This window comes from Phragmites australis, chromosome 9, assembly GCF_958298935.1.
Source record: "Phragmites australis chromosome 9, lpPhrAust1.1, whole genome shotgun sequence".
NCBI classification, from domain to species: Eukaryota; Viridiplantae; Streptophyta; class Magnoliopsida; order Poales; family Poaceae; genus Phragmites; species Phragmites australis.
The window spans coordinates 21215217-21237213 of NC_084929.1; the positions used below are offsets into that span (position 1 = coordinate 21215217).

The 21997-nt window shown below is 43.4% G+C and overlaps 2 protein-coding genes across 2 annotated transcripts; both read left to right on the forward strand.

Moving 5' to 3' along the window:
• The first annotated feature begins 221 nt into the window (after positions 1-221).
• On the forward strand, positions 222-6199 carry LOC133928785 (nascent polypeptide-associated complex subunit alpha-like protein 1). The gene is made up of 4 exons (XM_062375271.1): positions 222-401; positions 1261-1342; positions 5450-5574; positions 5655-6199. Exons 1-4 carry the CDS (start codon positions 333-335, stop codon positions 5988-5990), a joined length of 612 nt encoding a protein of 203 aa, XP_062231255.1. The 5' UTR covers positions 222-332; the 3' UTR covers positions 5991-6199.
• A 10056-nt stretch (positions 6200-16255) lies between these two features.
• Positions 16256-16618, forward strand: LOC133928059 (pEARLI1-like lipid transfer protein 2). Its single transcript, XM_062374344.1, has one exon. It carries the CDS (start codon positions 16256-16258, stop codon positions 16616-16618), a length of 363 nt encoding a protein of 120 aa, XP_062230328.1.
• Positions 16619-21997: the final 5379 nt, after the last annotated feature.

The window sequence follows — 21997 nt, forward strand, 5'->3', positions numbered from 1 at the left end:
AAATGCACGGGGTTTTTTTGAAATGGGGTCCAATTTGAGGTCCAATCCGCTTTTGTATTTTTTTAAATAGGGTCCAATCCGTTCGTTCAATTGGGCCTCGAGCCCATTGGGTCCAAGTCAGGCCTGAAAATGAACTGTCTACCACGGCCCGGCCCGGCCCGGCCCATTGTGGCTCGGAATAAAACCCACGAGTCCGCGCCGCCGCCGCCCCCCCCCCCCCCCCCCCGCAGCGACGCTTCTTCCGCAGCAAGGCAACGCGCCTCCATTCCCTGCTAGGGTTCTAGCGCTTCGCTCCCCTCCCGCCGCCGGCTCCCCGATCCCCAACACCCACCATGACGGCCGAGACCCAGACGCAAGAGGAGCAGCTCCGCGCCCTGCTCGAGGAGCAGAAGATCGAGGAGGTGAGCGATGACTTAGCTGGACCTTTTCCAACCCGTGCCTCCTCCTCAGGCTCGACTCGGCGCGCGCCTCAGGGCCCCCGAGCGTGGACGGATTGCGCTGCGGGGGGTGTGAAGATGCGAATTTTGTGTGTGTCTGTGTGCTAGGCGTGGAGTTTCTTGCTAGATCTTGCGTGTTTTAGGCTGTGTCAGCTTGGTAGTGACTTAGTGAGTGAATAGTTTTAGGTTGGTGGCGCTGGATTGGGCCGACAGGTGGTTGGGATTTGTCTTCGTCGCTGTTGAGCTGCTAGAACGCAAGAAACTTGTGCGGTCCACAGCTTTAACGTGCGTTTCTTGCCTTGCGGATTATGCGATCGTTTGATCTTGTGATACTCGAGTCTGTGATTTACTTATTTTGATGTGCTATTGTCTCTCATATGCTTGAAATGTTGTAAGTCCTGATAGTTCTCGCACCCCCACTTCATAGAGAGCTGATATGTTTGTCATGTCGTAGTCTTGGTAGTTCTTGCCTCCCGTTATACAGAGCACCAAAAAGTAAGCAGTGAAAGAAAAAAAAGTAGATGTGTTAGAGCTTCCTACAGAACTTGCTTGATCCTGGGATGCCTCTAGTTCGTACTACAGATTGTAGCATCCGTATGAGTAACTTGATTCCTCAAACATCAATGCGATAATTTGCAAAAATCCTCATGGTGGTAACATGGACCGACAATAATTAATAGTGTTCTATTGACCATGTTGTGCTATTTGGTGAGGCATAAACTGAATTATGGTTTTTCACTATTGTGTATTGTTGTGCATATACTGAAATAGATCATACTTTTGTGTATGATGTTCTGAACTGGTGACATTCCTTTGTACGTAGCAAGATGAGCCAATCGTTGAGGACGACGATGACGAGGAAGACGATGATGATGAGGATGACAAGGATGAGGATGATGCTGAGGGTATGTGAAACTGTTATCATTCATATCTACTGTTACCTACTGGCATTATTGTGGAACTGGACACGTTTATAAAATGGATTCATGAGCACTATACACATGTTCCAACATCAAATATGCAAAGTACGTTGTTATTATGTTTTATTTTTATGAAAAATTTGACCCTGTCTACAAATAGAAATCTGATAAATAGTTGGAATTTGTGCTTTCATTGACGAATGATGTCAGCACTGTGTATTTGTCAAGTACAAAATTTTAAATTGTTGCATATTTTTATGTCGTTTCTGTGTATAAAATTGCATATTGGATCATTTTAGTGCTATCCATATTTTCATTGTCTTTCTTTTGCTTGATGCATATTCCTTAATTTATTGGACTTATTTGTTGAATTGCTAGTATTAGTTTCTAGGTGAAATAGTTTTCCTATGACATCTGGTGAGATGAAACATATTTTACCAAGGTTTCAAAAAGCGCTAGGCGCTAGGTGGGCGGTGAACCTCTGCCTAGTGCCTTGTCTGCTTAGGTGTCGCCTAGGCATGGTGTACTGTAGCATGTCAAATGTCAATTTCAGTTAGCCTGAAGCCCAAGAAGATGGTGCATCCAAGGCCAAAATAGCATGAATAAATAGGCCAAAATAGCAGATTGTAATATTAATTGAAGAGTAGCAGTTTCAAGTGTGTAACCTTGCATGTAGACTAATTATGTGTATAACTTATAACACATTAATACCATAATAAACAATTAAACAGCAGCTTACCTGGTCTGTTCTTCATCTCTTGAGCTGTCGAGCTTACCTGGTCTGTTTCAGTTCCATAGAGTTTCCACCAAGATGCTAAGAATAGGAAATGACAACACATAATTAATTTCAATCATTGCAGAAATATATGAGGGCAGAGAATTAATTTACAATGCATTTCAGAAATTAGAAGGGCAGAACATTAGTTTACCTGGGTTATAATCGAAGTTTTGACAAGTCCTCGCTAGCTTCTTTGCAAAGGAGCCTTCTTTATTCTGGAATTTCCTCAATTCAACATTTACAGCTTGATCTTGCTTCTCCTTATCATCATGATAAAAGGTCTCCACACAATTAATAAACCCTTCCGTTATTGTGCCATCATCAAAGATTGAAGTGTCAGCATAACTATAATATGGATTCAGCAAGTATGCACTTAAGTGCAATGGAGAATCAAGTCATCCTTTCATCTTCTTCTCAACAGCAGCCATGACATCTTTGTAGCGGGACTCCACATTTCCATAGGACTCCTTGATCTCTCTCATTGCCTTAATTATTTCTCCAGAAACAAAACCCATAGATGGCTTGACATCCCCATCAACCAAACGAAGAACTTTTACCAAAGGCTCAAAGACATTTGAGCAAACCTTCACATCTTTCCAAAAAGTCATATTCATCATCGTAGCTGTTGCCTCCTTTCCCTTTTTTTTATTTCACTTCTCTCAATTTGTCCCACCTACCATCAACCACTATCTTCCTTAGTTGATCCTTGTCCAGAATGCTTTGCAAAGTAAGATAAGAAGCAGCAAATCTAGTCACCCTTGGCCTTATGATTTCTTTCCCTGAAGAGAAGTGCCTCATGCATTCCAATGTCCGTGTGTGCTTTTGCTTGGTCAAGTACCTTCTTGAACCTTGGCAGGTTGCCATTTCCTTGGAGCATCAAGTTAATGGTGTGGGTTGCACAAGAGCTCCAAAAGACGTTTGGCCTCTTGTCAAACAAGAGTTTCTTTGCTCCCATGTTAGAAGTATTGTCTGTCACTACTTGCACTACATGTTCAGGACCTACTTCCTCAATTGCTTCATCCACTAGTTCAAAGATGACTTCACTTGTGTGTGATACATCTGACATCTCCTTTGATTTCATAAAACTTGATCCATCAGCACAATGTGTGCACAAGTTCATTATGCTTCTCTTCCTATCTGACCAAGCATTGGTCATAACGAAGCAGCCATTCTTTATCTTTTCAGCATCACGTTCCTGCAGCAAATTCTTCGTTCTTGCATGTTCCTCAGCAAAGCCTCTTGAAAATCATGTTTAGAAGGCGGTTCAAATCCAAGGCCAAACCTCCCAATTGCTTCACACATTAATCTGAACTCATCATTATCACAAGCATTGAATGGTATAGCTACAAAACAATACAAAAACGTGGTTATGAACTATGAAGGCAGCAAACACTGCTAGTTAGTGAATAATGAATGGCAGCGAGGATAAAAATAATTATCATGTGTATACACTCATGTAGCAACATATTGTTGCACCTCATGTGTTCGCTTTTTCCAAAGTTCATTGTTTATCTTTTGTTGCTTCAAGGCTTCAGCTTGGGTTAATTTATGATCAATAGGATGTGTCCACTTATCAATGGGGCCTAACTTGTGAGGCTCTGAGCTTGCAACACAAGTAACTTCATCTTCCTCTCCTCCAACCCGAGAAACATTCACACTATCTCTCGTCCCTAGCTCACGGGCAGTCTTTTCCCTCCTCTTCCGTGTTGCCTCAAGAGATTTCTTGCACTTGTCTTTAGCTTCCTGTGAGCTTTTCTTGCATTTCACCATGGCATTACCAACATGAGCCACATGTTGCTTGAGACGATAAATCCCTCCTCTGCTCACATGGTTACAAAACAAGCACTTCACTTTATCCTTGTTGGAAGCATCAACTAGAGTCCAATACTCCCATCCTACATCATCTGACTTCCTCTTAAGGACACTCTTCTTGCACTAGCACTGCTGCTGTCACATTCGTTCTGAGCGTTGACATCCTACAAATACAAAACAAGCAATAGTTCAATAATCAATATACCTACTGCATAAAAGCAATGAAGCAAAACTATACGCAAAACTATACAAGTCCAGACTACAAGTAGCCATAATGCCATATCATAATCAGAGCAATAATGCAATACAGTATGTGTGTGTCCAGATCCTAGCAATATATTACAGGCAGAAGTACACGATTCCCATAGGCGGAGCAATATAATACATGCAGAGCCATATAGTATAGGCAGGACACTGCAGATCGAGGCATTGGCCATTGCAATTTGCAAGCAATATATTACATGCAGATCAATATAGTATAGGGCAGCACACTGCTGATCGAGGCATGGAGCAGCATCCAAGTACCAATCCAGAGGCAGAGCAATATTGTATACTATATGAAAGAAGCATTCTGCAGTCCAGAGGTAGCACACATGAACAAATTAATTCTACTCTACAACTACAAGCATATCCAGAGGCAGAGCACATCTCAATCAAGCTTTTTGACAGAAGCAGTCAAGCAAAGCAGAGTAGGGGTGGAGGCACGGAGCCGAGAAGGGGAGGGACCGAGGAGGGAATGGGAAGAGGCGAGAAGGCAACGCACATCTCACCTCACCTAGTGCAGGAGGTTTGGCGCTGGCAAGAGGACGAGGAGTAGAGAGGAGGGGCGCAGGGGCTAGGTGGCGCCGGCGAGGTGAAGAGGAGGAACTCGGGCCTCAGGTCGTGGTTGCGCAGAGATCATGGCAGTGTGGTGAGAAGACAGGGAGGAGCTCTTCGATCCGGCAGCCCGAGGACGAGACGAGGGCGAAGGACCTCGAGCCGCCACCCCCTCTCTACCTTGCTAAAAAACCTAGCCCGAGCCTCCTTAGTCCTTTCCCTATCTCTATTGCCTGCCCATACCATCTCCCGCCATCCACTCCCGCTCTCTCCAGCGCGCCTCGCTCCGCCTCCACGCCGCTTTTCTCCGCTTCTGCACACCTAGGCGCACACGTTCCTCTGCTTAGGCGCTGTGGCTGCCTAGCACTTTAGCGCACTGCGGCGGATGCCGTTCAACGCTTTTTCCAACCTTGTATTTTACAGAACTGAATCTCTGCTACCAATCACTGCATGATGGTAGATGAGTGCACCATTAATAGTCACTGCAGTTGTCAATATAACATACTATCTTAGCAGATTGAAAAAATATGGTCTGGTGGTGCTCATTATGCATTGTTGGCCCAATCCCATAGTATATTTGGTCTAAGAAATGTTAATCTATCCCATTCTCTGCTGATACTTTTACAATGAAGCAAATGATTCTATTTTTGTTCGCAATCTCAATTGCCTAATTTTTCAATGACCAGGAGGTGATGCCAGTGGGAGATCTAAGCAGAGCCGGAGTGAGAAAAAGAGCAGGAAGGCCATGCTGAAGCTTGGCATGAAGACCATCACTGGTGTGAGCCGTGTAACTGTCAAGAAGAGCAAGAATGTAAGCTTCTGACTGAGCTTTCTACTCTGCGTTCTTGTTTAACTTCCTGTTGCTATATCCAACTCCTGTTCCATTTCCAGATCCTCTTTGTCATCTCCAAGCCGGATGTCTTCAAGAGCCCTGCGTCGGACACGTATGTGATCTTCGGGGAGGCCAAGATTGAGGACCTGAGCTCACAGCTGCAGACACAGGCTGCGGAGCAGTTCAAGGCGCCAGACGTTAGCAGCCTCACGTCAAAGGCCGAGGCTTCAACAGCTGCTCAGGATGACGACGAGGTTATCGACGAGACTGGCGTCGAGCCGAAGGACATCGAGCTGGTGATGACCCAGGCCTCTGTGTCAAGGGCCAAGGCGGTCAAGGCGTTGAAGGCCGCCGACGGGGACATCGTTACCGCTATCATGGAACTTACCAACTAGCCAATCGGGCGTCCTGCCTGTGAGGATACCTGATTTGGAACGTGTGCTGCTGAGCTAATGTCTTGTGAAACAGTGGCTCTTTTTCGTGCGTTGTTGTTCATGTGAAGCTGCATTCATTGTACGCATCTTGTAATCTGGAACCATGCACCTGGGGCTCATATGTTTGCTTGCGGATTATTGGCCGATGATAATGGTTGCATTTAACGCGATTTCCCCATATGTCTGTGCTTGGGACCGTAAAAGCTGAGAGGAACGATCTAGGGCCGTCTGATCCTGATCAGCCGTTCGTCGTTTTGCCGTGCCCTACACGGGGACCATTGTCACCGATGATGGCGAAGAGAAGGCGTGGTCGATTTGGGGAAATTTCTGGAACTCATCTATTTCTTTCTCCTCTCTGGTACATGTACTTGGACGCACCGTCGAAATCGACATATGCATTGGGCTCTAAGCCATGGGGCTTGCCTACAATACGGCACAGCCCAACAGAAGGTCGCCGTTGACTTTGAGCCATTCAGGCCTATAAACGCTTCACTCTATTATCTCTGTGACAAGTAGTTCCACACTGAGGCACAGAATGAGCTTCTGGCGTCTGATGACAAGTTTTGTTTCATAGTCATGGATGGCAACGGGACACTATGGCACACTAAGTGGCAACAGCAGCGAGGTTCTTTACAAGTTCAGCGTCGATTTTCCTAAGAAGCACGGGCGAGGAGAGTAGGCACAATTACCTGCGAAAAGCAGCTGAGCCTGCGACACGGTTCTTCATCAGTCCAGCCACCAACCAGCCGAACGTCGTCGGCCTTATTCTCGCTGTTTCTGCTAATTTCAAGACCGAGCTGGGCAAATCTGGGCTGTTTGATCCACGCCTGCAAGCCAAGGTGATCATGATGATTGATGTGTCTTATGGAGGGGAATGTGTCGTAATTAAGAGTTTTAGAATTATTATAAATTTTAATTTAACAACTGTAACGCCCCATGTTACTATAAACTCGGAGGCTACCAAATATCATCTGAAAACCCACTAAACCTAGAAACTATTATAAATTCTGACAGAGTTTCCATGTAATATGTACATCCTAGACAAACAGTTCATATATAGACAACCATGTGCATGTTAAACACCTGAATTTAACCATCACAACCACCGAATATCTCATTACGACGGAACTTGATTGGCACGAAATTGATAGTATGGAAAGATCTGCACCCATACCTTATCAACATCACTCTATCATAAGAGCCCAACGAGTTTCGTTAAAATCTAAATCAGTCTGAATTTTTTTTAGCGAACTCACTCTATCGGATACTCATACACAGTGATACACCGAACATGAATATAAAACTATGAAAACTAAAATTACCTCTAAAAATCAGAGTCTTCCTATGATACTTACGCAAAGAAGTCCTACTAACCAAAAATAACTTAGCTAAAGATAATGACAAGGAAGTCAAAAGTATTGTTTTTGTTAAAAACAAGACGATTAAACATATTATTTTTTATTGCTATTTTGCCAGATATATATGGTTCATCATCTAGGTGGCTTCTAACATTTACCCACATAGAAGTGTCCCAAATACGTTTAGAATTTGGTCTCGTAGTCTTAATAAACAATAGAAAGCTCAAATATTATTGCAAAACGTTTTGTTGGTCGTTATGTATATACAGAAATGATATTATCTTTAATAAGAGAAAGTTAATTCTCATTTGCAGGTTATTCATATTTGTACACGTTGGTTTCGTACGTAGTCTATACTGTAGCAAAAAAAACATCAAGATATGGTGGTAGTGATGTGTGCGCACCTGGAACGGGTGGTCAGGAAGTTCTTAACCGATTTGGATGGGAGTTTAGGCTCCGAATGGAGGGCCCTTCACCATAGCCTTGGCGTTGGTCTTTAGTATGATTCATGTTTTTCATTTTTGACTTTTCTTTTTACAATTTTTTTTGGCTATGTACAACTGGTATGCAGAAGCTGAGAGTAGCTCTTTTTTGGTTGTATCATCTTGATACAAAGATGTTACATACTAAATCTTCTTTTATCGAAAACAAGAATACGTTCTTAATTGTAGTTGTCATTTGCTATCATGAATCAAGGTCTTGCACAATACTGTATGCAGTTTTGGTATCTCCATGAACCATGAAGTGCCAGTTTCATGCGGATTGTGGCATACATATGCTTCAAGGTGCTAGTCCACTTTTATCTAAAAAATACGTATGTTTCATGGTGCCGATATCACGACATCACGAGGCTTGTTTTCTGCAAAGCTTGATGATGTGTTGCGCTGTCCATTTAATTCGATGGAGTGGTAATTTTGTTGCGTACTAGAAATTTGGATCTCAAAGCTCTATTTTCAGAGTATTTTACTGAACCTTCTACTCCTACAGAGGTGACTATCTAAGGGTTTATTTGGTAAGATTTTAGATTTTTTTAAAATGTTTCGTTTCTATAGTTTCTCTTCAAAAATGTTTTGACAGTGAATCAGAATTACATATATTTTTAAGAGATAATTGTAGTTCTAAATAAGAAGAAAGTGATTTAAAAATAGGAGAAAATATTTTTTGGATGTTTCTTCCTGGTAGTGTAAAAAAGTGAAATATTTCTTTCATTTCGAATTTAAATCACTTGAAAAAAAAACACCGTTTGATAAAAATTCTACTTACTCTAACTAGAATCCAAAACATTTCTCTCATCCAAACTAGCTCTAAGCAACTCAAGGTCTGACCTCACCCCTCGCAGAGCTCATGCTGAGACGCGTGCGGCGGTTCAACGAGGCGCCCGCGGAGGCGAAGAGGCCCCACTACACGCGGGACATGGACCGCCAGGTGAGGTTCAGGTCCAACTTCGACCAGTTCCGGTCGCCGGCCGCGCGCCAACTGGCGTGACACCCTCTTCTCCTACTACTATTAAATCTGTGGTGTACACATTTTCTAAAAGTAATGCCGTCCCAAGCTTCGGAAATCGTATTGTTCTCGTTCACACTTACAGCTACCGAAACTGAGCAATGACTACAGATAATTATAAAATAATAGAAGGTAGTTAATTAGCAAATGAAACAACTAGTTCCTGCAAATCCACTTCACAGTTTTCTAGTACACGCACCATAGAGGGTAGGGGCGAAGCTTGAGGTAAAATGACCTTAGAGTCATTTCACTATGTATTTAACAACATACAAAATTTATATGATTAGTATGAGTAAGTTACTAATAAAAATTTGAGTGAATTGCATAAAACTATTGTGATATTTGTAACACAAAACTATAAGTATTGTGGCTAATAATACAAAATTACAAGTCTTGTGCACTAATTTAACACAAAACCTGATTTTAATTAGATTCACTCAAAAAATGGTATTATGTTTATCCAAAAATCCTAAATTTTTTTGTATGTGTTCCATAATACTTGTGAAACCCATTTTAATTATATTTATTCAAAAAGTCTATGTAGAATTTAAACTAAAATTCTCAAAAGTGCTACTTTTATAATTCCTAACAATTGTTAGGGCCTCAAATGAAATCCTAAAAATATGAGAAAATTCACTAATAATCTTATTATATTATGAAATAATTTTTAAAATTATTTTCAGCCATAGTTTATATAGTAAAAAAGTGAGTTCCTTTATAAGTATATAAATAGAGCATTACACAGTAACTCACTTTTTCAGCATATAACCTTCAGATAAAAATAATTTTAGAAATTATTCCATCATATAAGAATAATATTAGTGAAGTTTACCATATTTTTAGGATTTTATTTGAGCCCCTAACAATTGTTAGGATTTATAGTAGTCTTTTTAGATAATTTTAGTTTTAATTCTAGATAGGCTTTTTAGGTGAATCCTATTAAAATAGGTTGCACATGAATTATGAGATACGTATAAAAAAATTCTGGGATTTTTGAAAGAAAAACTATTTTTAGATGAATCTAATTAAAATCGGATTTTACATGAAATTAATGCACAATACTTTAGTTGTGTTACTAAACATAATCCTTATAGTTTATGTTACAAATAATATAATATTTATAGTTTTGTACGATTCACTTTAAAAAATTTCTTCGCTTTAATACCTATGTACCACTCAAACTATACGTAGCTTGACCCTAATAGAGTCAGTTTCCGCACGGACAACAGCACACATCATACGGAACGGAAGTGCCTACACAGATAAACCTGTCTGCATCTCGGCAGCAGGAACAAAACCCTAGGCTCCTGCAGAACAAACAATCCCATCAGTCGAACCAATTTGACTGCACACGGATGCAAAAGCCAAAATAACTTTAATATCTCTCATTAGATTCACACTCATTGGAACTTATCTCCATGGTTTAATTATCGCAGCATGATGAGACAAAACCAACACTAACTAAAAACAGAATAGCTATAGAACTGTTAAATTGCATAGGCTACATCTGACCTCAGTAGCATGTAAAACTTAGTGATTTAATCCCTTGACCAGGGCATGTACTTACCCTCTTATGACCTCAAAAAGCAATTAAGAGTTTAGTGAGTCAACGCCCCATCAAGGCAAATATTGATCTGCTTAGCGTATCAAATCAAACATAATATACATAAACATATCATCTTATTCGGGTTTCAAATATTGACCTTCTTAGCGTATCATGGGCACATGAGAGGCACATGGACTATATAAAGCACGAACATACGATCTTATTCTGGTTTCAAATACGAATCATACATTTAAGAAATAACCAATCGGATAATTTGTTATTAAACAACTTGAAGTGATCAAACTCGCATATTACATGTACCAAGCAAGGGATTCTGCATATGAGTTTGGATCTTTCAAGCTCATAAATTCAAATTTCTCACTGTATACTTCATCTATATAAATTGGTACTTCCTACAGTCTAAAATAGTTTTTTTTCAACTTCTCATGGGACTAAAACAAAAACTTTTGCTACTATTTTTCATTGTACTATTATATTTTTATTAAAATGACCAAAATTATGATATAAAAGAAATTTTATATGACCAATCTAGCCATGCCATTCAGATCATTTGTCCAGTATAAATTCTTAAATATCTATTAGTGGCTACAGTTTCATAAATTGGACTTCATGGTTGATGGCCGTTAGCAGTTACAGATGCAAGTTAGACATAGTAAGTGGCCGAAAGATAGGCTGTCAAAATATTCAAATAGACTGCCTAACACTAGCATGATATCATATAGAAAACTACAAAATGCACATATCATAGAAAATTACAAAATATTCAAGCTCTTTATCTATATTATGATGCTATTCTGGTCTAATATCATAGTGATGATTATTAGACCGACACATGTATTGATTGATGATCATGTTGTATAGATGAGGTATCAAATCAATAATGTGGAGATATAAAAAATCAATAATGTGGACAGATGTTAGGGAATATGATGTTGGATTGATCCATCTCGAGATACTACTAGATTATTATGTGATGTGCTATCAATTATAGTCTTGGATATTGTACATGCAGATCCCCAAAACATATAGTAGCACACTTAGAAGCTACCAAACGCTACTCTGTAACTGAGTAGTTATAAAGTTAGTTTTTATGTATCCTATAAAACATGTCGTGTGAGCAGTGAAAATAGAATTTGCCATTTCTAGATAACAGGAGAGCTAAGATATCTCTGGCCCCCTTGATGTGGTTGGATTAGAAAGTGCATGACCATGCTAATGTGATTAAAGAGTTAATCACGGATTGAGTAATTCACTATAAGATCAAGTGAATGGACAAGCTGTCGCAAGGATGATATGTATATTGCCTTGAGCATGACCGATGGCGTGATGCAAAGGGATCATCGGTACATGGTAGTTTATACATGAACCTAATGTGTCACATATTTAATGGGTTGGAATAACTTGTACGGATTTGATTTGTTAGTAGGTTTAACTGGATAGTTATCCATGAGGGATTAGAGTCACAATGAGCCATCAATTTGTAGGCTTATTAGTGGGCTATATATAAGGAGAGACGTGGGGTGTAGGAGACCAAGAGATCCACTCCAAACCCTAGCTGCCCCCTCCACCTAAGCCTCCCACAAACCCTAGCCATGCGGGAGGTGCTAGTACACCAACAGATGATGTTCCGTCCATAGATGTATGGATACTGTAGATGCATTGCTACTATTGCTACGATGCTGATCAGCTTAGGGAAGAGGAGACGAGGTTGCTTCCATGCAAGGAGGAGACCACGCAAAGAGTACATCGGCTTGTTGAGTTTGACTACTTCCTCTATATCGACGTGCACGATGTTGGACCGGTTTGCTCTAACTCTTATTCCATTGTACTGCACATCTAGTAGTAATGATTCATGACCTCCAACTTACATGGTTTCTTAGTTGAGCATGGTAGAAATTTTTGGTTTATGCTATCGTAGCCTACCTATTGCCCAACAATTAGCACTTGTTGGAAAGCCATTTTTAGGCCCAATCCAATAGATGCATAACTAGCCACAAATCCCAAGCACCTACTGCACAGTAACAGAGGTAATCCAATGGACAAAAATCATTCTAGTGTTTTCATCCAACGAACCAAATTGAAGAGGGCTGAGTAGCCATGGCCCCTATATATATTGTACCAAACCCTACTTTTTTCATCAGACTTGATTTGTTTTGTTTCAGTGTTGCTTCCAGCCAATTTGAACAGTGTCTCAAAACTCTTCACCTTCGGGTGAAGTTCTTCCATTGTTGCTTCTGTTCTTCTCATTGATTTGCTTGAGCAGTCTTTTGTGGTCAGGTCTATTGTGTTTGACATGGTTGATAACCATTAGAGTAGTGGTTTAGTGTTTGCAAGGTTGTTGACCATGCTCTTAGATCATAGTTAGCCTCCTATCGTCAAGGTCACTACTCACAACTACCAACCGATTCCTCCTATGACAGAAGATTAGGATCAAATCCATATGCACACATCTTAAGTCGAGGCGTGTGTGTATGAGTTCTCATAGAAAGCTATAGATGATTTTGAATCATGCAAGAGCAAAGATGTTTTCAAGATCCTACAATAAAAGTCTTCACCACGGTGTGGTGTAAATAAAGCTAAAACCTACATATAAGCAGATAATTCTAGAGCACAGATATTTGTGATTGCAGTGTTTGGATGATTACCACTTGCACCAAGCAAAAGATCTATCACACTACAAATATGAGCATCTTCCACCAAACATAAACCTAGCCATGGCATGGAGGGCCATATGAGAGGTCTCACATAAACATGGCTCACCACTAAGTCACACATGACCGCCAGTGTCTTGAGTAGTACGTTAAGGAAAAGTGTAACTCGACATCTCAAAACAAAATATTCTAAACATGACTCATCACCAAGTCACTCGAGACCATGAGCACTATTATATTTGAATAGTTTTTAGACTCAACAGAGTTTGTATATTTTACCCACAAGACATAAGCTTCCACCGTTGTGGCTCCTGCCGATGCATACAGATTGACTTTATGTAACTAGTTATCATGACAAAGTTGTTACATTGGTCAGCCTTATATTTTGATTCCCCCAATAATACTACCCCTCATTTCTTGTAAACTGAGCACCCCAGAGGCTAGCTCTCATTTACTGTGGTCTCACTAGTCCAGAGGGTACTAATCGTTGTGTTGGTCAAGCTTGGGTCCAAACACGGTGGCATGATAGAATCCTCTCTAGATGTTTATATCACCTGCACTTGCATTTGTTGCTCGATAAAACTAACCTAACCTGGTTAACAAGCTAGGGTTGCCCCACCACTTATACTTGGTAACATTGTTTCCTTATATCAAATGGGCAAGTACCAGTACTTGTATGCCATCAACATGCCTCTGCTTATATATTCTTCTATGATTCGACGATCTCTTCCAAACACACATACCTGAACATACCCCATTGATGTAATTGGCTCCTTCAACTCCATTCAAATCATAAAAAATAAGGAAGCGCTCTCCGCGAACCCCTGTCGTGGTATCAGCTACCCCTACTTGCTTAAAGCTGAAAAATGACAAGTTTTACAAGAACACAAGTTCACACTTTCAACAAGTTTTTCCATACCTAAGTGATAGTGTTACAACTTAAATAATCTTTCGATACATTGCAGGACTAAGAATTTCTACCACAGACAATTTCTACCCAAACAACATTATAATGTCTAACTTTAGGATAGGGTTGCAATGGCAAGGGTAACAAGTTCAAGGAGAGTTGTTATTATTGCAACTAGGTCATCACTATCATTCCTTAATAAGTAGTTCTTTTATAGAGTACATGCATGCATAATAGGATTTCATAACCAACACACAAATTAGTTGTGAACATTGGGTAGGTCTAAATCCTTGCTTGGCTTGCACCTTGTGATACTAGTGATCTTTTGGTTCCATTATTCATTGAGTTCACTCAGGTTCACACCAAATATACAATCGATAACATTAGAAAATGCAATAATCAAAATCAAGGAAATAACAAATCCAAGTTTTCTTGTAGAAAGTTAAACATTATTATTTTAGATTATTTGTTAGAAAAGAATTGTCTCAATCGGAATTTATATGAGTGATATATGCACAAATGAAGCTTAAGTCACTACTACAAAACTAGTCTTATATGTCGGCCCATTACTGCTGGTTCCTAATTGGCCGACAGTGATAGGACATCACTGCCGATTCATAAGCCATTCAAAAAAAAAAATCAGTCATCATAACTTGTGAACTAGCAGTGATAAGGGTCATCATTGTTAGCTCGTAGTATAAACTGACAGTGATAGTATCACTGCCGATTTATAATTTGAGCCGACAGTGATGACAAGTATCACTACCGGTTTCTAGTTCGAGCCGACAATGATGATAGGAATGGACTCAGAATTTTGTTTCAATTGAGTATTGACTCATGTACACCCGACTGCTATTTTCTCTCTGCACTCAAGTCTCTTATCCACTACACCTCCTTCCTCATCCACTCATCTCCCTGCACTTAGTCTCTCGATCTGGATCTCTCTACTGTCTCCACCGACGCACTCTCGAATGTGTCCGTGGCAGCCGACGTCGCCTCGAGCACATCGTCAGCCAACACTACGAGCTCCTCCAAGGCCTCAAGCACGAGGCTAGCCATGAGCGGTCCTTGGGTTCAGGCTCGGCCTCATCCGTGCGCAGCATCCCAGAGATGTTCGATGAGAGGGGGGTGAGCGGGTGTGTCCTGTGTGAGTTTGAGCTCCAGGAGCTCCGCAGCGCCACACGCGACTTCAGCCCGCTGCTTGTGGTCGGCGAGGGAGGCTTCGGGTGCATCTACAGGGGCGTGCTCCGGCTCCCTGGTGGCAGAGAGGAGGATGGAGGCTGCGAGGGAGACGTGGAGGATGCAAATGGAGATGGTGCTCTAGCAACTTGACACGTAGCGGCGGCTCCTGGACACGCTCTTCGGCCGCATCGTCGATGCCTTGGAGTGAAGTGGTGGCGCAAAGGTGTCTCCTTGCAAGGTTTCTTGCTTGTCTTTTTGTGTAATGGCTTTTGAGTTTAGGAGTTTCTTGGCGTCGTTCATATGTACTAGCTGTGGTGGATCTGTGATGTAGTTGAATTGGACAAAGCTTAGTGCTTAGCAATCTTGTATCTACGTTCGAGTTCATCTAGTTTTGATATGTGTGCTTGTGTCGTGCCACCAGGCCGCTCGGGGGGGAGGGGGGTGGGGGCAGGGTCGTGGTGCGGTGCGAGCAGGGTTCACCGGAGCTAGCACAAGGGCCGAGTGGGCGCCTCGAGTTATTTCTTTTTTTGTTTCTGAAAAAGGGCAACACTGCTAGTGGAAAACCCAACAGTGATAGTGCTCAGACTATCACTGCCGTTTGCCCACTGCCAGTTCCAAAACTGATAGTAATGGGGGTTTTGGAACCATCAGTGTAGCCATATTCTGTAATAGTGAGGTTTATTTGTTCTATTTTACTTCTAGTTTTTCTCCTACTAAAAAAACCTTAACCACTATAGAACATGCAATAAGTAGCGCCTCATCAGTGCTGGTTGTGCAAGAATTGAAACTGAAAAGATATCAGTGTTGGTTCTTAATCTCCTGTGCATAAATAATCTCATGTGCACTAAGAACCAGCACTAAAAACCAACTACCAGTGCCAGTTCGTGGTTGGAACCAGCACTGATGTATCAGTGCTGGTTCCAGCCACAAATCGGCACTGGTAGTTGGTTTTCAGTCCTGGTTCCAGAACCATCTAACAGTGAAGGTGACGGATCCGATTGTTTTCATTGATACAACCCTCAAGTCCGGCTCCGCTTGGCCTTATCTCTTCCCACGTTATGCCTTATCTCTTCCCCAGCATCCAACCTTATCTCTTCCCGTGCGCCTCCTTCCCACCCCCAGGCTCCAGCCTGCTCCCCACGCCCCTCCCCACCGGCCTCCTCCCTGCCTCCTCCCCACCGTCGGACACCAGCCTCCTCCCCACGGTGCTCCTCCTGGCTGTCAACTTGGTCCTCGCCGCCGTGGCGAGCGTGACCTACTTCTCGTTGCCGCCGGCCCCAGAGCCGCTAACACCGAAGCCACCCAGCAACCACGGCCCGTGCTGCTCGCTGTTGGACAGTCTCGTTGATCTGGAGGCCGTCGTTTGCCTCTACACTACCATCAAGGCCAACATCCTCAGCATCAACCTCAACTGCGCATAGATGTTGCTTGGTTTGTGGTAGCTGCAGATACATCTTGCTGCCTGTTTGAGCTCTTGTTTGAAAATTTCTCTTCATGCTTGGTTTGTTGGCTGCAGATACATCTTGCTACCTATTTGAGCTTCGGCGATTGAGGCACTCCGGCGCAACGGTTGAGTCCCTAGGACGGCACAAATCTAGCCTTTTTGTTTTGATTTTTGGGGTTTCATTTTGATTTTTAGCCTGCAATGTCTTGTGCTCGTGTATGTGGTCCTCGATGTGGTGGGTTTGAGATGGGCGGCAGTGGCGGCGGCGGAGCAACAATGGGAACGGCATCCGAGCCAGACAGCTTGGATGCCACTCCCACCGCCTCCAATTTTCTCTTTTTTTATTCGCTGGAAACGGCAACAGTGTCGGGTGTGCAACCGGCACTGATGCTAGCCAAGTATCAGTACTGAGTAAAGAGTGCCGGTTGAAAAAACCGGCAGTGAAGCCGTTTTTCAACCAGCACTGATATGCCTTTTTGCAGTAGTGCTTTGACAAAGTCGTTAAGTCTTCAGTGCACTATTGTGTAAACCTAGCATTAAGAATATTTTATTTGAAATTTTTTACCATTAAAAACTCATTGGAAAGTGTCCCTGACAGCAACGATGTACACCTAGCAAAAATAGGACCTATGATATGTGAACGGAAATATTTCATTAATTTCTTTTCTAAATATTTTGCTAAAGGAATTTTTCGTGTTCACAACATAGTTTTCGCGAAACGGGTTAACCATGTTTTGGGCCCACTTATCAATGCCGGAGAACATATGTCTTTAATTAGATTTCTTACTTAGGTGACTCCCGCATGTAAGTGATATAAGGGCTTGGATTAAGAAGGCTAAATCCGTTGCTAGGTCTGCTAATCGCCAACGTGTCCACCGAGTCAGCAGGAGAGGGAGGGAGGCAAGAATAGGATAGGGTTGCGTGCATGCTCCGTACGGTCGAGCTCTCCATGGAGCTCCTCGACATCGTACCGGCGGCTATCACTGGACGGCGGCTATCGCGATTCATCGAGGCCACATGTGCATCCCTTGTGGAGCAAGGGTGGCTTCGTCAAGCCAAAGATGCTAGGGTACCAGCTGCGGGGGTGACAAGGAAAGTAGGAACGATTCTGAAGCGGTACTCAGGAAAGTAGTAGCCGTGTAAGTCATTCAAGAACAGCAGAGAAGTCCAACGCAAAAGAATTTTGGCCGCAGCACAGATCCAGACGTCCCTCCGGTATAGCGTCGCGTCGGTCACTATCGCAGAGTGGCATTTCTGGTGCCACTCAGTGGGCTCCTCCAGCTAGCAGTTTTTAAGGAAGAGTGGTCCACGACCTGTGCCTTCTTGTCCTTTGTTGCTCAAGTCTATAACCTTTCCCAGAGAAGGAAAAGTGGTGGTCTTCGTCGAGTTCTTCACCACAAGACTCAGGTTCCCCTGTAGGAAGTTTCTTGGAGGTGTGTTAAAGAGGTACAAGCTCCAAATTCAACAATTAACCTCGAATACCTTCATGAACCTTGTGACCTTCGTGTGGGCATGGAAAGCCAAAGGGTTGATCCCTTCTCCTGGTGTTTTTGCCTTGCCACACTACTCACACTATCAACTGAAGAAGGTGAAGGTGAACGGCATGGAGCATGTGGTTTCCTTCGGTAGTGTCTCCTTCATAACGTATGGGGCTTTGGAGATTCCCGTTTAAGGCCTACCACAACCGATGGAGCACATACTGGACAGAGTGGTTGTTCTACCACAAAGTTTTGATGAGTTGTCCCCTGCAATTAGCTGCCGAAGAGATTATCTACCTCCAGAAGCTAGAAGTTGAGCTAACGATGACCACCCTTCCAAAGGTAGAGATTTTGGTGAAGATCTCTCGTCAGCTAGGGACACACGACCTGGTCGAGGAGTACTGCACCACCAGTATCTGGCCCCTCATCATCGAGTGGGCGTTTGATAATCTTTTCTCTCTTGAGGCCGAAGATGGCCTCTATCGCTCGATTCTCGATTGCGAGGGTGTGGCTAGTGGGTAGATATATACATTGTCCTTTGATACATCATCTCATTTATGCAATCTCATTTTACTTTATTCTTTTGTATTGGCCAGCGCCAAGGAGGTGGAAGCAGTGGCCTAGGCCTTGATCGGCTCCTGCTCGACGGTTGAATTGTGTGATGGACCTTCGCAGCATCAGATATGGGCCCCAATTGCCACCTCCGGAATCTGCAAAGTGAAGTGAAAGAAAATGAAGGTTCTTGGGACCGACGAGCCTTCCGCTTTAGCCTCTAGGGTTAAGCGTAGTGGGTCCAAACCCCTACCAACTCCTACCTCAAAAAGGCCCCAATGCGGCAAGCAGTTGAGAGCCACAGGGAAAGCCCAGGTCTAGAGGCCCTAGCCTCCAAAGAAGGAGCTACAGGGAGATGAAGAAATTCCTTATGCCTAGTAGCTTCCAAAGCCTCATGTTTGGATCCAATGACGAGGAGTTTGTCTTAGAGACACAACCCGATCATTCGAGCGGAAATGAGACCTCAAGTGTCCTGGCTGCTAAAGTTTTCCTTTTATATGTTCTGTTAGCTTCAAACTTGCTAACTTGTTTCGTAATTGTTGACTGAGGGTATCTCTCCTCGGGTGCCACCACAGACCGTCCTTAGTAATGGCAAAGGATTGTTCACCTACCCTGGCCCTTCAGCCCCTCTGCAGGGAGGTCATACCCTTGTTTTTGGGGAACTAGACCTCTATGACCTTCTTGGGTGCCTCGAGGCTCGAGTGGCCCTCTCCGCCCTTACGGGACACATTCCCTCTGCCAGTGTTGAGGCTTCAGCCACCTAGGCAGCACCGATACAGATATGTGTATCGGTATCGGACCGATATAGATACGCCATTTTCCTAGGAAACCCAATATGCGGATATGTTTTACTATTTTTTAAAATAGTAATATGTTACTCCTATGTTCTACTCCAAGTCTCTAACTTGTATCTAACTAGGCGTGGCCACTAGCTAATACCTAATAGATCGACGCACGGTGGCGGCATGTGTTTCACCATCATCCTCATGCCATTGGGGTTTGGCAACTCAGCGAGGGAGGCTACTTCGACAACCACCACAACCCTAAATGCCAACTCGCAGCCACTGCTCCCACAGTGCCGCCTGCCACCGCTGCCCGCACACTATCACCAGTCACCAACGGTCAAAAATCAGGGGGAGGGGAAGAAAGCAGGAAAGGGGGGGGGGTCAAGGAGGAGAGGAACTCACCGCTGGCAGGTGGTAGAGGGTGTCGCAACTAGCACTGCAGGTGTGGTGGCGACGAGTGAGAGGGAGGCCTGGGAAATGCGGTTGGGAGTGGGAGATGCGGCTAGGAGATGCAACATTTTTAGGCTATGCAACTGGACCAGACTGGGCTGGGTCGTATCCTAAATTTATCCCACAAGTATCCAAGGAGATTTGAATTTTCAATATTTATTTTTATTCGGATACTCGGTGGGTATGTATCCATCGCGTATCCAGCACGTGTCCGTATCGGATATGGTATCTGATATTGATATGTGGGGTTTTGGAAGTATCAATGTTTTGCCTACGGACCTTTCCCCATCCCTCCTTGAAAATATCATTGCGGGGCATGCAAAGGTATGCATGTTCAACATGTTTTGGCATATGACCAGATAATGCCCTCTTCGTAATGCTTTTGCTACATGTAGGATATCTTGTTGGCATGCAGTGCTCAGAAGGCGGTCAAAAATGCGAGCACCTAGCTTGAGGATCATTATCTAAAAGGTGACAACTTGAGGAGGAAGTGAGGAGCCAGAAGGCCACCCTTGAAAAGTCGATGAAGGCCCAAGCTGATGAGAAGGAGGCCCGAGGTCACGAGACCCGAGCTTGGGCGAAGGAGAAGAGAAACACTTTATCGAGGGTAATACCTAAGGAGCCTCCTTGGAGGTGGCTACCCTCCTACATGATATGGGGCTAGCTGATGGCCCTTGCCCCTCTGCTAACATCGATCTTTGGGGGGTACTTGGGTGGCTCAAAGTTGCGGCGTCCACCCTAATGTCGGGTACCCTAGCCTTCGGAGACTTCTACGTTGGAACTGTTGTGCGCACCCTCTTCAACACCCTGAGGGTCATCGAGTGTGCCCACTTCAGTGAAATGCCTAACAATAGCTTTGAGTTCCCTTCAGATGTGACACTGACAACCTTCGGCCGGAGGATCAAAAAGGCGGCCAGTGCTTTATTCACTAAGTACTGGTCCCATGGGGCAAAGCTGCTATTGCCATGGCCCGAAGGATGTACGAGGATGGTTGGGCACTGGGCACGACTGACACGTCTGGATCGTGTGGCGGTGGCAGAGGGACCTCCAGGGGTAGCGACGCAGGAGGAGCACAACTTTGAGTCTTCCCAGGCTTTGGACTCAACGTATTTTGTAGTTCTGAAGCTAGGCTTTGTTACCTTGTAAAAACGTTTGCTTCACGGTTTTGCGAGATTGTATAAACTTTGGTATTAGTAATGGAAGCTTTACTTGCGTGTGTCTACTTTTAATACCATTCATTTGCCTTTTAGAGGCTTGGTTTTGAAATAAAACATGCCTCAGGGCGAGGCCCACATCCTGCTTATAGATGAGAGAAGTCATTGGCTTAGGGCCCCAAGCCAAAAAAAAACAGCCCCATCATTGGACGTACTTCTGCTAGCCATTGAGCATGACAACATGTTTGTGCTTGGTGCGACATGGCAAAGGTTCTTGCGTCGGCACCCTGTTGGGGTTTTTGAGGATTACTACATGGAGCACAAGGCAATTCAAACTGCATGAAACATTGAAACCGAAGAATTATGGGCGAACTTCGACCACTCGGTCCTATTTGCATGGAGGGAATGAAGGCTCACCCAATGCCCAAGCATCGAAGACTTGCAGACACCAAAAGTGGAGTCTGTGGAGGAAGCAGAACCTTCTGATTATGGACCTTTTGTGGTGCCCTCTTCGTCTTCAGACTTGCATAGTTCAAGTAACTGGCTAGGTGAAGCTATATACCCAGAGGCTCCTTTAATCACTAGTTGTGGCTTACATTTCAGTTAGCATGAAGCTGTAGATACTTTCAAGACTTAGAGTGAGACTCCTTAGGTTCTACTAAAAGGCACCTTGATTTATTGTAACCTATAACTTGATTTGCCTATTGTTGTATGAATATCTTGTTGTTTGTCACTACGAGTTCTTGAACCTTGGCTTTGGGTGTCCATAGACCCTACTTTGTCTTTAGGATGGTGAGTCACAAGATTTCAGCTACCAAGGAGTCCTTAGACATCACCCTTGCTTCATAATACGCGAGTCCTTAGGCATCAGCCTTCGGGAATGCTTAAACATTACCCCATTCTTGGAGTGGTGAGCCCTTAGACTCCGGCCACGGGG

What these genes read in the sequence shown, in the direction of transcription:
- LOC133928785 (XM_062375271.1), top strand. Translation starts at nt 333, where the DNA reads ATGACGGCCGAGACCCAGACGCAAGAGGAGCAGCTCCGCGCCCTGCTC. An exon ending in GGATGAGGATGATGCTGAGG is followed by an intron (nt 1,343 to 5,449) that starts GTATGTGAAACT and finishes TTCAATGACCAG; the next exon opens with GAGGTGATGCCAGTGGGAGA. An exon ending in CTGTCAAGAAGAGCAAGAAT is followed by an intron (nt 5,575 to 5,654) that starts GTAAGCTTCTGA and finishes TTCCATTTCCAG; the next exon opens with ATCCTCTTTGTCATCTCCAA.
- LOC133928059 (XM_062374344.1), top strand. Translation starts at nt 16,256, where the DNA reads ATGCCTTATCTCTTCCCCAGCATCCAACCTTATCTCTTCCCGTGCGCC.